The sequence below is a fragment of the Clupea harengus genome, chromosome 10, assembly GCF_900700415.2.
Source record: "Clupea harengus chromosome 10, Ch_v2.0.2, whole genome shotgun sequence".
Lineage (NCBI taxonomy): Eukaryota > Metazoa > Chordata > Actinopteri > Clupeiformes > Clupeidae > Clupea > Clupea harengus.
Genome location: NC_045161.1, coordinates 23,403,312 through 23,423,134, shown reverse-complemented (window position 1 = coordinate 23,423,134; position 19,823 = coordinate 23,403,312). Strand labels below are relative to the sequence as shown.

The following is a 19,823-nucleotide window of genomic DNA, read 5'->3' as shown; positions in this document are numbered from 1 at the left end:
CAAATCCACTAGTGGGGGGTGTAAACTAGCAGCATAGAGTACCACACTTTCATAAAAAGGACTGTGAGAAGTGATCTCACTGGAAAATAGAGAATTTGTACAAAATGAGATATACAATGTACACAATGAGAATATGTACAAAAGTGTATTTGTTAAAATATGTAAACTAATTGTTAATTCTTTAAATAACTGTAGGTGAATAACTGTAAATGTTTTTGTCTCTGAATTTAAAGGTATGTTTTTGCCTCATAAAAAATGTCATGTTGCTCCAGCTGTACCTCACTAGGTCCCATTTTTGTACCAGGACATAAAGGTACATTTTTGTCACTGGGGGTGCAGAAATGTTCTTTTAGAGGTACAGACAAGAAGGCACAAAAATGTACCTATGATAGTGCTCATACCCTGATAGGGTACAGCTGGAGCGACAAAGCACTTGTTCCTTTTTAGATCCATTCCTGTACCTTGATTTCTTAGAGTGTATAGTGTCTTTGATTAAGACAAAAATAGGGAGAGAGAAATAAAGAAAAAAAATAGAGAGAGAGAGGAAGACAAAGACAAATGATTAAAGCAATTGAATAGAGAGAGAAAGAGAAAGACATTTCACAGATTGAGATATTAGATATTATGGTACAGAGAAATGTAAAAAAGAAACGGACAGGCAAAGGGTGATAGTAATAAAGTGAATGCACAATAGTGTGATGGAGTGATAGTGAGTGGAAGTGATAGTATGCTAGAGAGATAGTGTGTGAGTGATTGAAAGAACGAGTGAGTGAAAAAAATCAAATGTGGAAGTTAGATATTAAAAAGAAAAATAAAGAATTAATAAAGAAATAGGTAGGTAAGTAGGCAGATAAATAGACAGACAGACGGATAGATAGATGAGATTATATATAGGATATTATATATAATAGGAAAAGTAATTGTTCTGCTTTAGTTGATGGTAGTATATTTTTATTTCTAATAAACAAGACAACAGTTGGTTACAAAAGACCGACTGATAACTATATTTTTACTCACCGAACGATTTGCCAAGGTTTTCTAATGACGTTGTCAGGCCCATTTCATGGAAACCCATCCATAGCGATGTTTTCTTTGACATCAGAAAGTGTCTTCACTTGATCTTGAGCTACTCTCACTCTGAGACTTAAACCTGTATAAGCAGTTTTTGACCAGAAGATGGCAGCGATTGCTAGCTTTGTTGCCGAAGAACTCAGAGGTATCAATGTACTCTAACCAAAAAATCGGTGCTGTCTGTTATGCCGGATGTTCCATCGCACTCATACTCATATCGGAAAGTCACCAGGGATTTTTATTTGCACATTCATGTTGATTAAATGAATACCCCGCTGATGAGGATTGTATGCCAGGCTACTCCACTCTCTCGGTATTCGACTCCTTGGGTCTTGTGACAAGAAACAAGGAAGTTCCGGGTGGGATTACCTACCTTGCTCAACCTACCCATCTTGTAAACTACCCAAACTGTGTTGATTTTCGCCGGCCTCCGTTAGCAGTATGCCTGACACATTGTGCAAAATGCGTGTATCACAGATACTAAGGTGAGGATCATATTACTGTTTGCCATTTACCAACACTTACGATTCAACAACGGTCTTATCATTGGATCTCATGGTGTAACAATCGTTGTTTGTCCTTTGTGTAACTTAGCCACAAGAGTCACATGAACTTGCCCTCAGCAGCTAGCTGTCTCTTTTATTTATGTCTTCACCTCAAACGTAAAGCCTGTTTAGCCGGGTTACAGTCTAGTAATCATACTCTATCAGATTAGTCTGTGATTCATGTTGTATTTGGCTGTGAAATGAACAGCGCCTCAAAGAAAGTAGTTGATCGCTTCCCTAAGTTGCAATGTCAAGCAACTATTAGCTATAAATTAAAGCATATAGTTCGTCATCTTGGTATTTGAGAAGAGTAATGTAGGGTACATACGTATTTCAAATAAAGAACTGTATATCACTGGTTCTGATAGGAACTACAGAGACCAAAATAACTTGACTTTTCTGATCTAACTTAGACGTTTCCACGCTATGTGTCAGTTGAAAAGAAAGAGTGTGTCATTTAGTATGTTGTAATTACTCCACATTTTGAGCTACAGATTTCACACGTGACTAACTTTGTACCAGTTACAGTGCTACGTAACATATATTTGCTGGTATATCTGGAAACTATGTTGCATCATTTTTGAATATACTAGAAATGAATACCAGAGCTGACAGTATCAGTTTGTTTCATGAGGTCGGGGATTCTCAAACTGCATATTAATGCCCAGTCTGCATTGTGTATCAATGATTGTGCCTGCGTGGAATAAATGGCAGAGAATATGCGACTGACGTGTCTGCTACAATGATCGCAGGCATAAGCATTGAAATACTGATACAGACTGGCATTCATATTTATATGCAGGCACTGGACAGAGGGCAATAATAATAATTATTATAATTATACGATCCTAATAATCAAAACAATGACACCTATGCGTCATGCTTGTCGTTGGCTGCTGGGGACTGGGAATCACTGCTCGCCGGTGCCGGGAGAGGCCTGGCTGGAGAGGGCTGCACGTTGCTCACACTGGCTGTCGACGTGCTCGGATGGGGCGACTCTGCTTCACAAGGCCACCTGTGGCTGGAGAGGGCTGTCGACGTGCTCGGATGGGGCGACTCTGCTTCACAAGGCCACCTGTGGCAGGAGAGGGCTGTCGACGTGCTCGGATGGGGCGACTCTGCTTCACAAGGCCACCTGGACAGCCATCTGCATTTCCGTGTAGGCTGCCAACTCAGTGGCAAATGTTTTTTTCAGGTTGCAATCTTGAAAAATCTCAGAGATGGAGAGGGCTGTCGACGTGCTCGGATGGGGCGACTCTGCTTCACAAGGCCACCTGTGGCTGGAGAGGGCTGTCGACGTGCTCGGATGGGGCGACTCTGCTTCACAAGGCCACCTGGACAGCCATCTGCATTTCCGTGTAGGCTGCCAACTCAGTGGCAAATGTTTTTTTCAGGTTGCAATCTTGAAAAATCTCAGAGATGGAGAGGGATGTCGACGTGCTCGGATGGGGCGACTCTGCTTCACAAGGCCACCTGTGGCTGGAGAGGGCTGTCGACGTGCTCGGATGGGGCGACTCTGCTTCACAAGGCCACCTGTGGCTGGAGAGGGCTGTCGACGTGCTCGGATGGGGCGACTCTGCTTCACAAGGCCACCTGTGGCTGGAGAGGGCTGTCGACGTGCTCGGATGGGGCGACTCTGCTTCACAAGGCCACCTGGACAGCCATCTGCATTTCCGTGTAGGCTGCCAACTCAGTGGCAAATGTTTTTTTCAGGTTGCAATCTTGAAAAATCTCAGAGATGGAGAGGGCTGTCGACGTGCTCGGATGGGGCGACTCTGCTTCACAAGGCCACCTGTGGCTGGAGAGGGCTGTCGACGTGCTCGGATGGGGCGACTCTGCTTCACAAGGCCACCTGTGGCTGGAGAGGGCTGTCGACGTGCTCGGATGGGGCGACTCTGCTTCACAAGGCCACCTGTGGCTGGAGAGGGCTGTCGACGTGCTCGGATGGGGCGACTCTGCTTCACAAGGCCACCTGTGGCAGGAGAGGGCTGTCGACGTGCTCGGATGGGGCGACTCTGCTTCACAAGGCCACCTGGACAGCCATCTGCATTTCCGTGTAGGCTGCCAACTCAGTGGCAAATGTTTTTTTCAGGTTGCAATCTTGAAAAATCTCAAGCCACCAACCCCCCCCCCCCCCCCCCCCCCGCCCATCTGGGTCAGTCATTGCAGCGGGCTGGCTATCGTGGCAAAATCTTGTATGAAATGTCTGTAAGAAGATGCCAGCCCTAAGAAGCTCAGTAGCTCCTCATCGTCACAGGACCGTGGCTACTTCCACTGGGTCGGTGGATACGCCTGTCAGTGGATACGCTGACGACATGGCCCAGGAACCCTGTCTCTCGTTGAAACAGGCTTTCAACTTTTTGGGGTTTGCAGGCACAGACCAGCTTGTCATATGGCTTTGAGGACCTCTCATAGATTCACCAGGGTGCGCTGGAAGTAGGTTGCATGCATGAGGAGGTCATCGAGGTAGACCACACAGCGGCTCTGGGGAACACCAGCCAGGAGCCACCTGGCCGACAAAGAACTCAGTATTTGGGTGTGCCTCTGGCTTTAGCTCTACTTGCCAGTAGCTGCTGTGGAGGCTGAGTGAGCTGAACCAGCGGGTCCCAGCGATGTCATCCAAGACGACGTCGGTACGGGGGAAGGAGTCTTTACGGGTGACCTGGTCAAGGCGTCGATAATTTACACAGAAACTCAAGGAGCCGTCTTTCTCTTTCACCAAGGCCGTGGGGTGCTGCCCATGGGCCGCTACCGAGCTTATGATGCCTGCCTCTGTCATGTCCTGTATTGTCTGCTCTGATGTTGTCCGCTTGGCTAGGGTCAGGTGCTAAGGGCAGAGGCGGATGGGGCATGCATCTCCGGTGTTGATATGCAGGATGTGGGTGCAGTCTTAGTTTCGGGCAGCGAAGATGTCAGGTGAACTGCCCCAGAAACTCCCGTAGCTGGCCCTGTTGACTCTGGCCACTGGCACAGCTCCTCCATGACCTGCCTGGTCTCTGCTGTCGGTGGCGCTGTTTGGGTTGCTGGAAGCTGCTCGGCCCTCTGACCCGGTTCTGACCCGATTCTTCCTACTGGGTCAGTAGTGGTGCCGTGTGGATGCTCTGGACTGGGTCAGTAGTGGTGCCGTGTGGATGCTCTGGACGGACAACGAGCCCCTGGCAGCTCTCTCTCATTGACGCAGACCTCATATACGGCAGCGACACACTGTCTTCCCCTGGGTAACTCACTGTTTATCTGATGGTGTGTTGTTGGAAGTCTCTCTCTCTCTCTGCTGGCACCGACCTGACTGGGAGGCTCCTCCGGGGTTCTCTGGTTCTTATTTTTTAGAGCGTGGCCTCTGCCGATAGAAGCAGCACAGGCAGTCGTTTGGCTTTAATTGGCTCTTTTTGGATCTGCGTGGTCAATGGCTTTGGTCGATAGCTCTTCCTCTCTAGCGATGTGGAGAGCTACAGCTTAAGCTCCCAGGTTCAGCTGTGCCCAGGACATGTGCCACTGCGCGCCCCACCCCCACCTGGCCAGCAAGCCTTCCAGGATACAGTCGATATAGAGCCCATCAGCTTGTCCCAGTGGTCCAAGACTCAGATGTTCAGGAACGAGGAAGGGTGTGATGGTTGAGGATGACCCTCTTCTAGGAGCAGGTGCTTGCGGTGCGGTGGTCCTGGGCAATGGCACACCACATGTCCAGCCTCCCCACACCGATAGCGTTGAATGTTGGTCACCTGTGATTTTAAATGGCAATGAAAACCGTTCAGACTTGTGTAACGTAACTAAGTTAAAGTCATTTCTCTGACTGGCTGACTGCGTGTTGGGCCTCTCGTGTGGAGCACTGTGGGGGGCTCATTGCTGCCTCGCAGGTTCCCTCTGTGTCCTCCTCACTTTCACTCAGCTCAGCTTGTCAGATGCGGTGCTATATTCCCAGGTTTTCCCAGAAGAATATATGACGTGCTCCACCTGCTCGTCCTCGCTCAGGGCCGCAACCACGGGGGCTGGGAGACCTAAGACCGATGTAATTCCAGAACCAAACCAAAACAGTCTTTGAAAGGACATGTCTTTTGAATCTCAAAAACAGTGGAGTACTGCCATGGGTGTGGGAAATGTCTTTATCAGCAGGCTGTGAGTTTCTGTGGATTCCTGTGTCCTTATATAAACAATCAAGCTCTCCCAACATAAAAAAAGAAATTCATTATCCTCTGGTTAATCCTAATTCCAAGAGGTGTACATTGGAGGAGCATTAGATTTAGCATAATCAAACAATCAACTGTGACCTGTGAACTCGGTGGAAGGTGATTAAAGCACATGTTTTGCTATTAACACTACAAAGGGTGATTTATCCAGGAGGCGTTTGAATGTTGGTCACCCGTGATTTACAGTTTTTCTCCATTGCTTTGGCTCAATTCTTGAAACAGAAATGACATTCTCAAAGCTCTAAGTGCATTTGGCAAAATAGCTTACTGTATATGGTTCAGCACAACTACATAGATCACCTTCAAAAGGTCATATCTTACCCAAAACGGTTAACTCAAGCTTCAAAACCAAATAATTTTCTCATATAAATAGTCAGTGCCCCCAAAATGAAAAGTTCCTTCTCGATTGCTGTGGCTCATCTCTTGGGAAAAAAAAAGGACATTCTCAAAGCTTTCAATACATTTGCCAAAATAACCTAGATGGTTCAGCAAAACACCATGGCACACCTGCAAAAGATCATATCTCTCCCAAAACAGACAACTCATCAGTCAAAACTAAATCCTTTTCTCATACAAATAGTCAGTGCCCCTAAAATGAAAAGTCCCTTTGGCATTGTGTAAACACTGCAGGTCAAAACATTTAGATGTTTTGTCAGTATGGCAGTGGACCATAGAAATATCCCTCATGTGCACGTTTCAATCTTGGCTCAGTCCTTTGACACTAAATGGTTACTGTAGTAGATGTTTTCTTTCCAGAATACAATGTGTAGCCTATAAGGTTTCACACCACATACTGCACTCATACTGTAATGGAAATTGTTACAGTACATTTACATTTAGTCATTTGGCAGACGCTTTTATCCAAAGCGACTTACAAGGAAACTGCATTTATACATCAGGAGCAGTTAGGGGTTCAGTGTCTTGCTCAAGGAAACCTACACACTTGGTAAGGAGGAGCGGGGAATCGAACTAGCAACCTTCCGATTACTAAACGACTCCTCTACCTCCTGTACCACTGTCAGCTACAGTAACATAAAATGTGTACAGCACAATATACTGTCATACAAAAAGCACATAAAAACTAAAATTATGTATAGCCTACACTAACAACACATACATTAAGAAAGTAAAGCAAAGCTGGAGTTTCACTAGTTGTCGTTCTCACTCCTGCTCATCCTCGCGCTCCTGTCTGTTTGGCCACAGATTTTTATCGACATCACATCTGATGTTCTCCCTTGCTATGCAACAGGGGAAGAATCGTTGTGCATGCCGCAACCATCCCCTACACTGATATGCTGTGACATCATCACAAGCAGCATCCATTGCCTGGAGCAGGGACCTCTGGTTTTGAGCCTGATGCTCATAGACCCGCCACCTCCATGCAGAAAAAAACTCCGATAGGATTGAGGAATGGGGAGAAAGGTGATAAGAGCACCATCTCTGCCATTGTGAGGCCATGGTTGACCACATGGGCCACAAGTGTAGCACAAGTTTCATCTGGCATAACTTGTTGTCTTTGTCCTCCTCGGCCTCTTCCCCCTACTCCACCACCACGCACCCTTGCTCCTCTTCTTCTTCCTCCTCTTCCTCGAGCAGGCAGTTGCCCTTGGTTGTTTCCCTGGCCAGGTGCTTCCATGTTCATAAATTGTACTGAACTTGTTCAAGCTCTAGATATTTGATGGAAGCATTTATACTCCTGGATAGCACCTGTTATCTAACTAAACTTATTGTGTGATTGGATGTGTGAAACTCCTCCTTGATTAGTAAAGTTCTAGTTGCACCTGCAAATTAAGCCGATGATCAAAGAGATCCATATTACAGTATATACAGTACCATGATGTTTTTAATTGGTATTATGTGCGTGAAAGATTTTGACAGTGAAGTGAACTATTGTGCAGGTGATGATGTACACAAGGAAATTATGCCAAAATGTTTTGCAGAGAACAACCACTTGACTGAGAAGCAACAGTCAATTTAGACCAGCAAGATATATTCAATTGGTAATTGGGCTAACTGAATGCAATTGTACCTAACCATTTGCAAAGATGTGCTAAATCATTTGAAATTTGTGCAAACTGTAGGCAATTGTACTTGTACTGTAAGGATGTGCTTATACAATTGTAATTTGATTAAAGGAATGAGAAATTCCAATCTGTTGTGAACAAGTGCCCAGTGGTTTGGAGGTTTGCACGTGTTGAGAATGTCATTTCTCTTTCGTGAAATGAACCAAAGCAATGGAGAAAAACTGTAAATGACAATGAAAACGTTCAGACTTGTTTAACGTAACTAAGTTAAAGTTGTTTCAAGGCCTCGTCACACCATGACGTTCTGGTCAACGTTCTCTGAACTTTCTAATCGTTCTATTTCGAGCGTTCTAGGGCGATGTGGACACATCTGGCGTGTTACTAACGAAATAATTGCGTAGGACTGACACATAACTAGCGTGGGACTGACGCATGAGGAGTGTGTAACACCGACCAAGTCACTGGTCCGCGACAAACGTGTGCTGACGTGTCACTCCAGCGCGACAAACGATAAGTCAACCTTAGAAGAGCGTGTTAAGAGTGTAATTTACGTGTGAATAATGACAGAAAAGCGTTTTGCTGGCGTGTGGGTTTTATGGTCAAACGGGTATAAAACGCTGGAAAATCATAGTGGATTCAGTTGATCTGAACAGTGAACATCATGCCGCCAAGACCACGAAAAGGTGTGAGGGGGGCTTCTGCTACTAGCGCTGCTGTAAGTAAGAAGATGATAAATGCTGCTGATAGTAAGAAGAATACAAAGCCTCTTTCACTAGCAATGTCTTCGGACGAAGATTTACTGTTATTATTACTGTGATTTACGAAATAACGGGCGTTATTCCTGGGGTTTTATGTTATTAAAATAAATGATTTAAATTTGACACTGAATTTGTGTTTCTCAATGTTTATTATTAGAAAACATCAACACATCCACACACATTGTCCATGTCACAAGAGTCTTCATATCATATCCATCTGCCATGGAACAGCACCAGCTATAACAGTGCTCAGCTATGTTCAAGTTCAGTAGGCTACATCTACTTCATGCTGGCTCAAGCAAGCATATACCCTCCACTCCGCTTTTCGCTAGATTATGCAATGACCTTGCATGACATGATAGCATTGAATATGTAGATGTATAGTGCACAGAATAACGTTTGCAATGATGTAAGTTGCGTTTGTTGATCACGTATGGTTAATAACATATTAATTGTAGAAGGGACATGATAAAATCAAGATCTTCCCTTGGTGAAAAAACTTTCGCCGATATCTTCCTACGAGAGATGGGTTAGGTGCTCAAATTTCCCTGGATCAAAGAGGACGCTGATCTCCATGAGAACTTTTGTGCATGTTCAAAACTTTTTTTTTGGACCAGCGTTCTCCTCCGATCACCGACGATTACAGCGTTCACCAGCTTTCACACAAAGCTCTTCTGGCGCAATTCCAGCGACCATGGACGATTACCAACGTTTCCTCTAACATCATAGAACGTTGACCAGAACGTCATGGTGTGACGGGGCCTTAAGGGGTTAAACAACGGGAAAGGAATTACATTATTTTGGCTGTACATGTCAGAGCTTTATCTTTATGCAGTGTATTCATCACATATGCACAAAGTTTCCCTGGCAGGCATAAACATTTACATATTCCAAATTGTGAATCTGTTCACTCACCCTTACCCAAAAATCTGTCTGCCTACACACATTCAGACAGGAATTGTGCTTTTCTCCAAGGCATTGGCACAAACACACTTTGCTCTTGGCTGGAAAACATGCCCTAACAGCTTGCCTCCTAGAATGCGTGCATATTTAGAACCTCCTCACTTCGGCTGACAAAAGGGAAACAGTTTGTAGCAGTCATGGATTGACAGGTGTGAAATATCAATATATTGAGATATATCTCAAATTTGTATCTTCCACCTGAGAGTATATGGCAGGATGTCAGAGGAAGTAATTTAAGAGCCATCTAAAGTTTGGGATAATGACATGACTGCAGAAAGTTCAAGCCCCATGTTTGTTTAGTTTGACTGATGCATTAGAGCAGTGGTTCTTAACCTGGGTTCGATCGAACCCCAGGGGTTCGTTGAGTAGAGCTGCAACGATTAGTCGATTACGAAAAATTGTCGACGATGATTTTTATTGTCGACGCGTCATAAAATATATATTAAAAAAAATATATATTATTATTTTTATTTATTTATTTTTTTTGGCAGACGCTAGCAGAGCTACCGGTAATTTTCATTCGGCATTGCAATGCACTATAGGAAGTGCGAAATAGTGCATCTTTAACTAATAATAATTGACCATCATTGAGAAAAATGGAACAGAATCTGCAAATAGCCTAGCATACAAATCATGCACCGTTTTCTTTGCCCTCAGTTCTCCTACCTTCATGTGCTGCATATCAGAAATGGCCGACTGAAAAGCGAATTATTCTGAGACGGCTCATGTTACCATGGAAACAATAAACAAAGCTAGCTTTAGTAGATGCTGCATATGAGATATGGCTAACAGAAAAGTTGTCATTTTTGTCAATGATGGTCAATTATTAATAGTTAAAGAAGCACTATTCCAGTATTTCAAAGAGAATGAGCTGTGGGAGCACAAGAACAGTGAGTGTCGAGCAGCAATTATCATAGACATATATGATATATCTATAACTTATAGTAAGGTTTAAGCTTACATGTTGGAAAACAGAACGTCTCATGGAGGATGCTTGCTAACGCTATTTCATTTATGTTAAGTGCAATGTAGTAAATCAGTGAATTATCAGAGTAGCCTGTATTTTCGTTTGTTCTGAATAGTTAACCTCCTCCACTTACCATTCTTCAAACAAAAGATTGTGGAAAAAAAATATATTTCATAAGTTGAATTTGAATGTCACTTGCAGCCCAGTTATTCTTGCGTTATTTTGCACTTGCAGAGGCTTGATTGCTAATTTGAGTTACTTTTAAAACTCTATTTGCACTTTCTCTTTACTTTTAAAAGCATATTTGCACTTTAATTTGTATTACTATTTAATTTATGTATTATGATTACATTTGTTACTCAAATACATTTGAAATTCAAATTCCAACATTTTGAGTCGTTATTTTAATTTGCTATGGGAAATAATCATTAGATTAGTCGATTAATCGCAGCCCTATCGTTAAATCACTCTCAGGGGTTCGGCAGGGGTGAAGACACACACAGTATAGCCCGGTTCACACTAGCAATGTCGGGCCGTTTTTATATATACCTATGTTTTGAAGAAATCATATTTTATTTTTCCAATTACGAAGGGTTCAGTGAATGCACTGATGAAGCTCGCAGAGTTCAGTACCTCCAATAAGGTTAAGAACCACTGCATTAGAGTGTTATGCAACAACTTTGTGGTTATACTCTCCTGCTTGAATCGATGTGTATAATTTCAGCGGTCCAAATTTATGTGCATGTGTAACCCAGTGAGAGTGTGTCGAGATTTGCTATCAAATAGTGTGCTGCTTCACCTCCTGAGCTGGCGTGTGTTTTTATTAGGTTCTTTCTGCTGAAAACATGTCTGCTGTGTGTGTCTAGCGGACATCCTGTTCTCCCAGCTTCCCATCTTTTTTTCTCTCTGCTGGGCTGCGGCAGACGGACCTTTTCCTCCTGATGACAAATCTCTCTACCTTCTCCACTGAACCACGTTTGCTCTTGCACTCCCATTAGCACTCCTTACCTCAGTGGGTTCATACTTTTGTTTTGTAGTTCAGGCTTAATTGGGCACTTGAGGCAAGTGCTTTGGCTGAATATTTAACACCATCTGTCTCCGTAGGTGAGATGCTCCTCTGAGGTTATGGAGGTCAGAAGGAAATCGATATCTAATTTCTCAGTATTTCTTTTTGTTCACATGTTTGTGCCAACTTGGACTTGACTGGCTGTTCTGTTCAGATGTTCTTTTTCACTGCCATGTAAGAAAAGCTTATATGATTGCACCAATTACATTTTTATCTGTGCAGTTTATCTTGTCACATTGTAGGCTATATTTTGGGCTATCACCAAGATTTTGCTTTGCACTACCCCAGCTCTCTTGATCTTCCAGTCCGACAAAGATCTTACACATCCACGCCAACATATTTGTGCACAAGGTTTGCACATTACATCTATATTTCTTTAAAGACACAGGGGAGGTACAATGTAAGCCAATACCTGATCAAGGAGATAACCTATAAAGACATTTCTTCACACACCAACCCTTCCCACTTTCCTGTGCACTGCTGTGAGTGAAAAAGGCAGGGCTCCAAATGAGCACTAAAAGTTTAGTGCTCATTTGGACAGAAGTCCTCAGCCGTTTCCTGGAACTTTCCGGAATGATGGTCAACCTTGGCTCTGTCTTCCCCACCCTTGAATTGCATTTCTTGCTACAGTAGTTTTCTTGAAGTCTAACATTATTCTTCAAATGAAAAATGCCTTTATTCTTCTATTTGTGCGTTCTCATAAAAATGATGCGCAAATGTTTTGACAGTGGTTCGCCTCAGCGTTCACAGTGTTGCCATGTAAACGTGTGTTTGATAAGGTTTGTGTTTAGAAAAGAATGAGATGTTTGCCTAAGAAATATTGGAACATGTTGTACATAAGCATGTTTTGTATGTCTATGGATTTCTTTGTGTGATTGCGTAGCCGCTTTCCTGTATGTGTGCATGTGTGTGTGAGTGAGTGAGAGAGCATGCATATGATCTAACCTGTTTCACTGAAGTCTTCTCTTTCTCTGCAGTGCTCCACGGATCCAGGCTGTAGGCACCAGTGAAGCTAGTGATCTGGAGGGGTTCAAGGCGCACGCTGTCTTCCAGGAAATCAACAAAAAGCTACAAGAGGTATCCAGCATGTGGCAATGTAATCCTTTCAGCATCAATCAGGAAAACATTTGTCAAATATGTCACATAGCATCCTGTAGGCATACCAGGAAAGCACTACCGTCCTTTGAACTGAACTGATACATGTGCATTAGGCCGAGAAAATCATTTGCCGCTCAAATCTGCCAGTCTTTTTGCCTCCTGCCCGGTGGTTAACATTGTAGGCCTTCAAATCTTTGTGTTACTCGAATACCAATGTGTGGGCAGAGTTTTATATTCACCACCACCACCAGCACCACGTCCCTTACTAAGAGCAGGTCAGAGCACATTCTTTGCTCTTAAACTATAAAGCGAGCTGAGCTGAAGGACAGTCCAGAGAGCTGTGTGATTTATTCACTCCTCTGCTTTTCTGCTGCTAACCTCTTCCTATAAAGTAGAGCACAGTTTATTTATTTTTTCTTCCACCATTCTAGGAAACAATATCACATTATTTTTACGGTGTGGGAATCCTTTCACAGCGCGAATCCAATGGGTGAATTGGAGAGACGTCACTTATGCTGCTGTGGTACTCAGGCAGGGGCCTTTTTCTTGCAGCAACACTTGGCTGCCAGTGTGTGAGTGCGTAGGCCGGCCTGTTGTCATGTTAAGCAGGAGCTGTTTAAAGCAATCTATTGCTCTAAGACCAACCGTGTCAGTCACAGCCCAGGCCTCAGGATGGGGGGAAAGTTTCAGGTCGGATTTGTTTCCCAGCCATATTTGATCTCCCTTTTATATAGTTTCATAAGAATAAAATACAAAAATGAGGAAAAAGGGAAAGAGATCAAATCTCTGGCGGCAGCTTTTTATTGTCTGTGTTTGATTAGCAGCTGTGACGCTTCCTGCTTCCTCTCTCTCTCTCTGTCTCTCTCTTTCTCTTTCTCTCTCTCTCTCTCTCTCCTTTCCTCTTACTGACCCGCTGAGTGCTAAATAAAAAGCACGATCAGGATGACTATGCTTTCACCTCTGTTTTCTGAGCTTTTGGCTGCAGGTCACTGCCTGCTAGCCCTCAGCATGCTTTTTAATCCAGGCTCACAACAGGTCAGGGCCGCCCAGTTATTAATGCCGTTGTTATTTCCTCAGTCACTGCTTTTCCATTCAACCATATGCCGCTGTGAACTCTCAGTGCAAGTTCACAAATGTATTTGAAGTGTATTTATCTGGTGACCTCAGACCAAGAGAGATCGAGTCCTGGCTCCTAATACAAGAATCCATTATGCAGCTGAGACCTGTTTTGTTCAGACTTGTGTCTTGGACGGATCTTTGGATATTGGTAGCATGGGAGGTTTGGGGGGGTGTGGTGTTCTGTTTTTTTTTTTTTACGTCACCTCACAAGAATATTTCTGTGAATAGCACACCACTGTTGACTGGCTGGTGTTTATCCTAAAAAACGTTGTGTCCCCTTTTCAGAGTCCAATTCTTGAAGTGCATTTGGTCCCTGCAACAAGTTCTTGCAAGAGAGGGGCTGTGGCCTAGTTTTCATCCTCTTGTTTTTATGCAGTCATGTTGGCAGAGACAGCAAGCAGCCTGTTTCACATTACGAGTTTGATGTTTTTGTATTCGGTTGTGCTTATGTTTCTGTTTGTCTTTTTCGGGGAGACGCGTCCTTGTTTTGTTCCACCAGAGCTAAGCAGCAAATCTCAACTGTGCATGTCTATATTTGAATACACACAGAGAAAAACAAAAAATGAAATGAAACATCAACACAGACTAAAGAATTGAACAGGCCCCTAATATCTTTTACCTCACAGGATGGGGAGCAGTTTGTGAAGAAAATCGGTGGCATTTTTGCATTCAAAGTCAAGGACGGACCGGATGGTAAGGAGGCGACCTGGATTGTGGACGTGAAAAATGGCAATGGCTGCGTTCACAATGACACAGGTACGGTAGTGACACGAGCATCCACCTAGTGTTGGACTACATTACAATTCAACTCAGTGTCTTAGTGAGGGCATTCAACGTGTCTTGTATTGGTTTGAGCTGTTGCCATCAAGAGAGCCGCCTTTGTGGCCACAGGTAAACCATGGGGCTTTCAGCAGGTAAATCATTTATGTTTAACGGGGTTAACAATGTTTGAGGGCTTCAACAATAACCGCATCACAACCGTGGTATTAGGAGGTGTTCGGCGGGGTTGCGCCTGTTACTGTCATTACTGTCATACCAGCTTTTTTCCCCTTATCTGAGAGTGCTGCCATCCTCATGTAGCTTGTGGCTTGGTCTGTGACCTTTTCCAGACGTATCCAGATATTTTTCTATCAGTTTTGAAGCACACAATTTTTTTTTCTCTCTCCATGCCCAGACCTCTGCATCGTGCATGAACTTAATATTTAGCAAATGCATCGTGTCATTGTAACCTTCTGGTCGCCTGACAATTAATCGCTTGGAAAGCACAAATTAAGCATGTAAATGCATTTAGATCAATGTCAATATGACGGCTACAAGTGGCCGTTTCGCTAGTGAGTCCTCATGACTGCACATCATGGCAACATTAACATAGCCAGACATGTCATGCAGAAACGGCCTTTTCAATTATGTCTCTTTTTAACTCCTTAAACTCTTTCAGGTCAACAATTTCAACAGTGAGTGACAAGTAAGGTCAAATTAATGAACTAGAAAGGCACTCGGCAAGCGCAGACCTGCCAAGACCAAATGCTGTTCTAAAATGTTATGGGTTCTTTCTTGGCCCATGCTACATCTTTCCTAGCCTGGATACCAGACCGAACTTAGCCCCGCCCACACATTTTTTGGTTGGGAAGTTCGGTCTGGCATTACTCCATTGAGGAGAAATTATCTGCGGACAGATATGGGCCGTACCAATCAAATTGTTAAGGCGGGCTTTATACGATGATGGACAGATGATCAACAGTAACGTAACCAACCACGTCACAAAAAGGCGCTTGGTTTGAATTCGTTTACAACAAACATGGCTGCCGCTGGAGAGCTGAAATGTATAGATTCGAGTCCATTTAGACATTGACAGTGCATTCATTTTGAAAGAGGAACAAAGAAACGCGATCAAGGCATTTGTCAATCGAAAAGATGTTTTTGCCTTTCTTCCTACGGGATCCGGTAAAAGTTTAATTTATCCTGGTCACATACTACATTGTTCTGATTGGTTGTAGGTAACCAATTGAGCGAAGAGGCATTTTTTCTCCTGGTTCGGTTGAAACACGCCCCATAATCACAGCCCAATGGAGCGATATCAGACTCATATTCTAACTAGAATTATGAGTATGACATAGTCAGGCTACATCTTTCCACCAAGTTGCATGAAATTCGGGTCGGTGGTTTTTGCATAACCCTGCTTACAGACAGACAGACAAACAAACAAAGACATAAACGCCTTGACGGAGGTAATAATTAAACTCAGGGGGTCGGTTGCAGATTCAACGCAAACCGCTAGGTGACATTATTTGACTGTGGCGCTAAGGAAACTTCTATACAGCTGCAGTCCTATTAAGATTTTTTTTACATTGCTATTGCTTTCAACGGGTAGTTCAGCTTTTAATTATATCTGCAGGTATTCAACTGGGTAAGCTTTGGTGTCCCCTGGCCAATCATAGGCCCACTTCATCAACCTGTTTCTACATACCAAAGGAATAGTGCTTATTTGAACAAAGGCCCTCAGAGAGAAATCTTTGAAAACCATGATGTTAATGACTATCCCCAGAGTACTTGCGCTTGCGCACAATTAAACCAGAGCCACACTTTGATGTTCTTATGCTCAGGGGCCAGCTATAGAGAGGGGGGAGGTGTGTGTGTGTGTGTGCATTCCTGCATTCATGATCATACATGTGTGTAAGTGTTTACATTTGTATGTACATTCTGTATGTATGCACTGTATGTGTGAGTGATGTCCTTGTGGCCCTAATGGCCCTGATTTGAAAAGGCCAGTGAGTCACCACCCCAGCGCGAGCTCCTCGCTCGGTAAGGGTACCAGCGTTGCATGAGGTACCCATGTGCTGACAGTGCTAATAACAGCTTGTGCCAAAACACACTTTCATCTGCTAACATTTTCCGATTCGTCCCTCTTTTCTTTTTCCAACCCCCGCTCATACCCCCCCCCTTCCCCCTTTTCTCTCCCCCAGCCAAGAAAGCCGACTGCACCATCGCCATGTCCGACACTGACTTACTGGCCCTCATGACGGGGAAAATGAATCCTCAGACTGTGAGTTTTTCCCCTTACACCCATAATGTGCTTCTTATTAACTATAATAATCGCCAGTGCTATTGTTTGTCTTTTCACGAGCAGTTGTATTTTATGTACGTTTATGGTAAGAAAATGGCAGACGCATGATAAAGAAAATACCCGCTAGCGTTCCAGCAGAGTTTGACTGGTTTTAGGCCCCGCTTCCCTGGAGCACCGGGCAAAACTATGTTTGGCAGCTGGAACTTGGATCGACTCTAATCTGCATGTAGCGCTCGCTGTGTTGGTGTCTAGAGATCGGGGTCATAAAGTCTGAGGAGGTCTGCGGTGGATCCAGGTCCGACCTGGGGAGCCGCGTTCCAGGTGGCTTTATCACCGGAGTCCAGGTCCGCTCAGTCAAGGCTCAGGGAGCTCTTTCTCTATTGCCTTTGGCACACACCAGCATCATCAAAAGCCAGCTTTCCCTTTCAACTTCCACACACCTGCTTGTGGGGCATGCCGTGGGCTGCTGGCAGGAAAGCCGCCGTCGTCCGTGAAGACCTGCGGAGTCCAGCGTTGGCACTCTGACAGGTGTTCCTCTGTGAAAGGGTCGCGTTAACGATTAGCATTTATTGTTCATTTTAACTCTAGACTACCTTGAACTGATTCATTCATGTCCACTCTCTCTCCGCCTTTTAAATAAAAAAGAAAAGGTTGTATAAAGGTTAGACAGTATATGTCTGGAAGCACTCACTGCAATGGGATTCTGTACTTAAAAACTGTGAAAAACAAATCCCTAGACGCTCTTTAAAACTACAGATAGAGGACGGAGGAACAGTATGCACTTGTTACTTCCTTCTCCTCACACTCAGCTAGACCCCAGGTATGGTTTGAAAGAATAGAGAATATCTGGCCCTTGTATTCAGCAGTGTGTCAACTGACAATCTGCCATATTTGTTTACCCTCTCAGTTAGTACGTATTCTCTGTTTACCTTGTAAATGATTTCATTATATGGCCTTGGTAAGCCTTGAATACCACCCCATTGGTGCAAGGCCTTCCACCGGTGACCTTTTTATCTATCTGTTGTAATACAGTTTAACTTTTAAAAAGAACAAAATATGTTTCACCCATAGTGTGGAGAAGGAAATAAAACCTTGAGAAAAGCTAGAGAACATTATGCTGTGTGACGTTGTAAGGACACCATATGGCCATGAAAAAAAGCCTTGCTCAAACTCGGTCAGCTACAGTGTGGCAGGTTTCCAATAGCCTTGCCAATGCTCTTCGCCCACCTCAATCAGAGTTATTGAATTTTTTTGTGTGTGTGAGCGTGTGTAATCTTCATCTCAGCAATGCCCATGCTAAACTCTGCAAAAGTTAAATCTGCGCAACAACAAGGCCGTAGTCTGTGTTCACAAGGCCCTCACCTTCTATTTATCCGCTCTTCACCATCCCCTTCGGAAACGTGTGGCGCTGTAACAGCCAAACCGCGGACACATAGCAGTTTGATCCTCAGTTTGATCAGGGAAAAGGAGAAATGTCTTCTGGTTAATTCTGATGTATTCCCCCAGAGACCTCCCCTGGCAGCATGTATGAGAGTCATTTCAGCCCTTTCTGAAGCTCAGTGGCATTAGCTAATACCCCCCTCTCCCCACCTAAGACCGCATTCCGCTCCACGTTCATGTTAGTCACAGCGCAGAGTGTGCATGTGTTTCCTCTGGGGGTCATGCTCCCCTCTTATCGCTTTGATTGAGGGGGCTGTAGAGGAGTCAGAGGGGTTCCTCTCCATCAGCGATACCGTCCTCTCCCCCCCCCCACCCCCACCCCCCCCCACCCCCAGGAGAGACACCTACGAGACCCCTCCACCCCTCACTTATTTTTAAGTTATGAATTACTCCAGTGTGTGTGGTCTTTGATGCAAGTTCCTGCAGGACCCCAGAGGCACCAGCTATGCCTCTGTGTGTGTGTGTGTGTGTGTGTGTGTGTGTGTGTGTGTGTGCGCGTGCATTTGAGTGTGTTTCTGGCCTCTGGTTAATCGCTTCTCTGTCCATCCCCTCTGCATCATAGGCTTTCTTCCAAGGCAAGCTGAAGATCACAGGCAACATGGGGATGGCCATGAAGCTTCAGACCCTGCAGCTGCAGCCAGGCAAAGCCAAGCTGTGAGGTGGGGAAGGGCAGGGTGGCAGCCTTCAGCTCTCCATCCCACACCGCACCCAACCCACAACCCTCCGCAGACTAGGCCGCAGAGATTCGCCGTCCTGGACGAGACGAGATTCTGACCGCATTTGTACGAATTTGGGAGTGACTGGAGCGAAATCGGACACAACAAAGGAAGGACGAGTCCCCTTATTTCTGCTCCTTTCACTTTTCTCCTGTTTTTTTTTCTTTTCTTTTTTTTCCCTAACAAGATAACAACACTCTAGGTTGAGAGACACTCGAGGTGTGCACTAGGTCATACTTTTTAATATTAATGCAACTTGATTTAGTAACGACTGAACAGTTTCGCTGTTAAAAGAACAGAAAATATAGAAGGGCATGATCAGATTACCTTTGATAGTGAAAATGTCCTGTACATTTGACTCTGGACTGGTTACAAGGAGCCCAAACAGTGTGTATACTGTTGTAAACTGTTGTGAGCTACAAGTGCCTGCAGAGTGTGTGTAGTGTGTGTAGTATGCCCAGACTCTAATGAGTGTGTGTTGACATGTTGTAATCATCTTGAAATGAGAGAGCAAGCATCCCCAGACACAGACCAAGGGCTCTACTTGAAGACTGCGTAGAGAGAAATACAACCACTACCTATTTATTCTTTCTTTAATATCTTTTTCCCCAATAGTACTGTATCATGAAGTGGTTTCTCTAAGCAGTTGTGAGTTGAGTAGTCATTGTTAATCTTGTATTTCGGTTATAGTCGTACGCACTCATCAAATATGCCCTTGACTTTGACCACTTGTAAGAATTTTCTTGATAATTGCCCAATGGATGTGAGATTTTATACTAAATAAACCTGTAGGATGATTTAATTGACA

At 44.2% G+C, this 19,823-nt stretch overlaps 1 protein-coding gene across 2 annotated transcripts; it reads left to right on the top strand.

The window, feature by feature from the left end:
* Window positions 1-1,291: 1,291 nt before the first annotated feature.
* On the top strand, window positions 1,292-19,823 carry scp2b (sterol carrier protein 2b). Of its 2 annotated transcripts, none has more exons than XM_012821667.3 (5): window positions 1,292-1,556; window positions 12,556-12,655; window positions 14,422-14,551; window positions 16,759-16,838; window positions 18,862-19,823. In XM_012821667.3, exons 1-5 carry the CDS (start codon window positions 1,513-1,515, stop codon window positions 18,955-18,957), a joined length of 450 nt encoding a protein of 149 aa, XP_012677121.1. In that variant the 5' UTR covers window positions 1,292-1,512; the 3' UTR covers window positions 18,958-19,823. The 2 variants fall into 2 exon arrangements, with proteins under 2 accessions (XP_012677121.1, XP_031430310.1); XM_031574450.1 differs by lacking the exon at window positions 1,292-1,556 and adding an exon at window positions 11,718-11,752.